Here is a 3,680-nt window from a genome sequence, read left to right as displayed (position 1 = left end):
GACAATAGTTCAGCCATAGCACTCACCAAAAATCCAGTTTTTCATGGCAAAAGCAAGCATATTCGAATCAAGTATCATTTCATTAGAGACTTGGTCAAAGATGGAGATGTCAATGTCAAGTTTTGCAAGACCCAAGACCAAGTGGCTGATATCTTTACAAAAGCATTGAAGAATGAAACTTTTAATAAATTGAGAAAGAAATTAGGTGTCGTTATAGTCTAGCTTAAGAGGGACTGTTGGAATTATAAGCTAGACTCTTCGTATTCCTCCTTCATTTTTGGGAAACTCATTTTACTTTAAGGCTTGTTGGAATTATAAGCTAGACTCTTCGTATTCCTCCATTATTTTTGGAACTCGTTTTACATTAAGGCTATTTGCAGTTTTCTATGCAAACTCTTTGGGTTTCTCTCTCATTTAATTTTTCTCCTTGAAAATGTAATAGTCTTTTAGTTTTTCTATGGTAGAAATTTACTATGTAATTAAATTCTGGTTGAGCTTGAATGCTATATATATAGCAGCCATGTATCCTCATTTTGACATGTCATTGGATTGCTTTGAAGCCATTTGAAGTCTTCTCTTTCTCTAGCACCATTTCTGTGTGTTTTCATTCTAGAGAACAATCTTCTTCTCTAGTTTATTGTTTTATTTCCAACAGGACTCAACAATTTGGACGTTCCTCTATTAGAGTTTCTTATTTTATTTTCTTTCTTCTTTCCTTGCTCTTCTTGATTGGATTCTTTAGGAATTTTATTGACAATTCCATGCCCATTCATTCCACTGCCACACTCCAGCTTCTCATGCTCACTCGTAGCTCACCTGTCATGCTGCCTCTGAACCTTGAGACAGCACAGTCAGTTGCGAACAGGCCGGATGATGCGAACTCTTGGTCGCCACCCAAAACCGGCATTGGCAAACCCATCTTCACCCGGCTCTTGTAGTTTGGAGCGTATGTCTGGCCCAGCACGCCACTCACATCGTCACTTAGTGAGTAGAACTTGAAGTTCAAATGTAGATGAGCAAAGCAATCATCATTTGTTATCCCATAGTGATGGATCCTAGACTCCTCCTCAGTGATTGGGACCACTCTTGCTGTTATCTTGAAGTTGTTCGTCACTTCCACTGTTATCTCATTGGCCTTGCTGACGCGAGTAATGGTGATAGAAGGAGCAGCTTCGGTTTCCCGTATTGCTCCTTCCTTGTTGTCAAGGAATATGGGTTGGCCATCAAAGACCAGTGCAAGTTGGTCCAGAGTGTCTTCCCATTTGGCTACCTGTTGAAAGACAGAGGAATCAAGTGATTCAGTAATCATCCATTCCGTCTTGCACACTGTTCTTTTTTTCAACCAATCAATAAAGATTTGGTTGAGGTTGTTCTAGTCGCAAAAGAATTATCAACAATCATTCTTGTATTTTTACGTAGTCCCTGCTTCAAAGAAACAAACATTGCCAATATTTTTGAACATATCATGATTTTGTAACGTGATACTTTAGCAGCGAATATTATGCTGAAAAAACACGATATTGTCAAAAAATCACCTATTGCAAAAATTTTGCATTTTTTTAGTGAGATTATGAAGGCATTAAACATGATTTTCTGTATTTCTGTATTATTTATATTTTATGTCTTTGTATCTGTCACTGTTTTTTATTTTTATGTGCATATTTGATATTCCCATAGGGTTTTCAGAGAAAACCAGATTTTTTTAAAATATCACGGGATTTTACCTAGCCCAGATTTGCTCCAGAATTGGATCTGTGCCCACAGCTTGCTTTATGTGTTTTATTTTTCAAATGTTTTCTCGATAAAAGGAAAGGAAAAACGGGTGAATTGTTCAAATGATAAAAAAAAATTGTTAATTTTACCTTTTGGGCACCCACAAACAATTGGTGGTTATCAAAGAGGGCGCCAATAGACTGAACCCACGTGGAATTACTCTGCATGCCCTCCCCTCTCCTCCCAATGAAGTGTGCATTTATGTGAGGGTTGGAATCAGAGATCAGGCAAAAGTCCTTGTCCTTCTTGCCATGGAAGTAGAAGGTGATGCCATCCCCACCAACAAAGCGAGGGTCATGGCACTCTGATCCTCGTTTGTCACAGTTTGCAGAAGGCAGCAACATGAAAGTTTTAACTAAATCAATATTCCATACAATTATTCACAACAAAAGCACTTACTAGTTCCTCAAAGTCACAAAGATATGGAGAATATCTCCACATCTTGATGGAATATGTGTATAACAAGTTGGAACGAGTGAAAGTGAAGCAATTAGCCATTAGTATTTGAACCAAATACTTCCATGCATGAAGAGAAAGAAATGGAAATGATACCAATACTAGATGTTTGTGCTTTTCACTCTACAATAATTTGCTTTAATTTATTTTCTTCTCTAAAGGCAATCCCAATATTGATCAACTTTTTTTTTATGGGATATATTGATCAACTTTAAAATCCTATATCTTTATCAACTTTTAAAAGCTAGGATAATGCGACTTAGACAATCTCAAGCGAGCTTAAGTTTGTGGATCACAATGATGTCACATGGATACGGCTATTTTTATAAAATTTTCGATATGACTAGTATATAAGCTGACATGATACAAGGGCAATCGTGCATGTAAGTTTGAACCCGTCCCTCTGCTAAGTAAACCTCGGGTGGGGTCACAGACACCCAAGCCCTTTCGGAGCCCACCAGTTAAAGTCACCCACATACCCAGTGGAAGTCGAACCTGGGACAAAGAGGTCAGCATCTTCTCTCCAAGCCCCGCTGCCACTCAGGAAACCTGGACAGGTGTGTAGGTCATCAACCACATATTTTTGACAAATACAGCCTTGGATTTTATGAACTTTGAAACTTCAAGTGTGATGACTAAGCGCACTACCAATGCATTAAACGCAGTACTTACTGCACACAGGCCTGCAAGAAAAACAGTCAATGCTGCAATCCTTGTGACACTGCGGGGGGCACCAAAACCATACTTTATAGCATGCCTTGAATCTCTTATACTTGCATGATATCTTTTCCGGCATGTCAAACCTTGCTGCTAAGGCTGCCTCTACCTCCAACTCTTCCTTGAAACCAAATATAGGGAAAACATTCTCTCTCTCTCTCTCGAACACTACCATGTTGTAGGCTCAGGTTTATGCATCTATTTATTAGGATTTGAAGTTGACTTCGAAAGTTCACATTTCATTAAAAAAAAAAAAACAAAGCGACATTGAAAATCATATGGGATGCCCCTCCCCAAAATGGAAAATGACTTACTGCTGTATCAGATAAAAGTAAATCTCTTAAATGTTATGAATTATACCTGAGAACATGGCACGTTGATTGCTGTAGTACATTATTCACGCTTTGATGCGAGGAGGATTGCAGTATAATTCATTTACCCTAAAGCACTGGTACACTGACAAAAAAATATAACTCAAAAATCAGGTTCCTTTCTTCATGCTTCCAGTTGTACAACTTATTGCTAAAGTCAAACCATAATCTAATTGTTTTCAGGTATTGAAAATGAACGGGCAAAACTCCCCTTCGGGCTGACATCTAAAGACACCAAGATCTTATTTCTCCTGTTTGTGTTAGAGGAGCTGGATCCAATCTACGTCAGGGTGGATTGAGTCCACACGATGGGAGAGTCATCTCCCACAAGGAAGCTGAGCAGCACAAGAAGTTCCTAAACCT

At 38.6% G+C, this 3,680-nt stretch overlaps 1 protein-coding gene across 1 annotated transcript; it reads right to left on the bottom strand.

Annotated features, from left to right (window-relative positions):
- Positions 1-769: 769 nt before the first annotated feature.
- LOC149838052 (uncharacterized) lies at positions 770-3,340 on the bottom strand. Its single transcript, XM_090008180.1, has 3 exons — positions 3,307-3,340; positions 1,863-2,128; positions 770-1,270 (listed from the first exon to the last, which is right to left on the bottom strand). The coding sequence occupies exons 1-3, from the start codon at positions 3,338-3,340 to the stop codon at positions 770-772; spliced, it is 801 nt and encodes a 266-aa protein (XP_089864306.1).
- Positions 3,341-3,680: the final 340 nt, after the last annotated feature.

This window comes from Nuphar pumila, chromosome 5, assembly GCF_984573655.1.
Source record: "Nuphar pumila chromosome 5, dmNupPumi1.hap1.1, whole genome shotgun sequence".
Classification (NCBI taxonomy): domain Eukaryota; kingdom Viridiplantae; phylum Streptophyta; class Magnoliopsida; order Nymphaeales; family Nymphaeaceae; genus Nuphar; species Nuphar pumila.
This window is presented reverse-complemented; position numbering and strand designations above follow the sequence as displayed.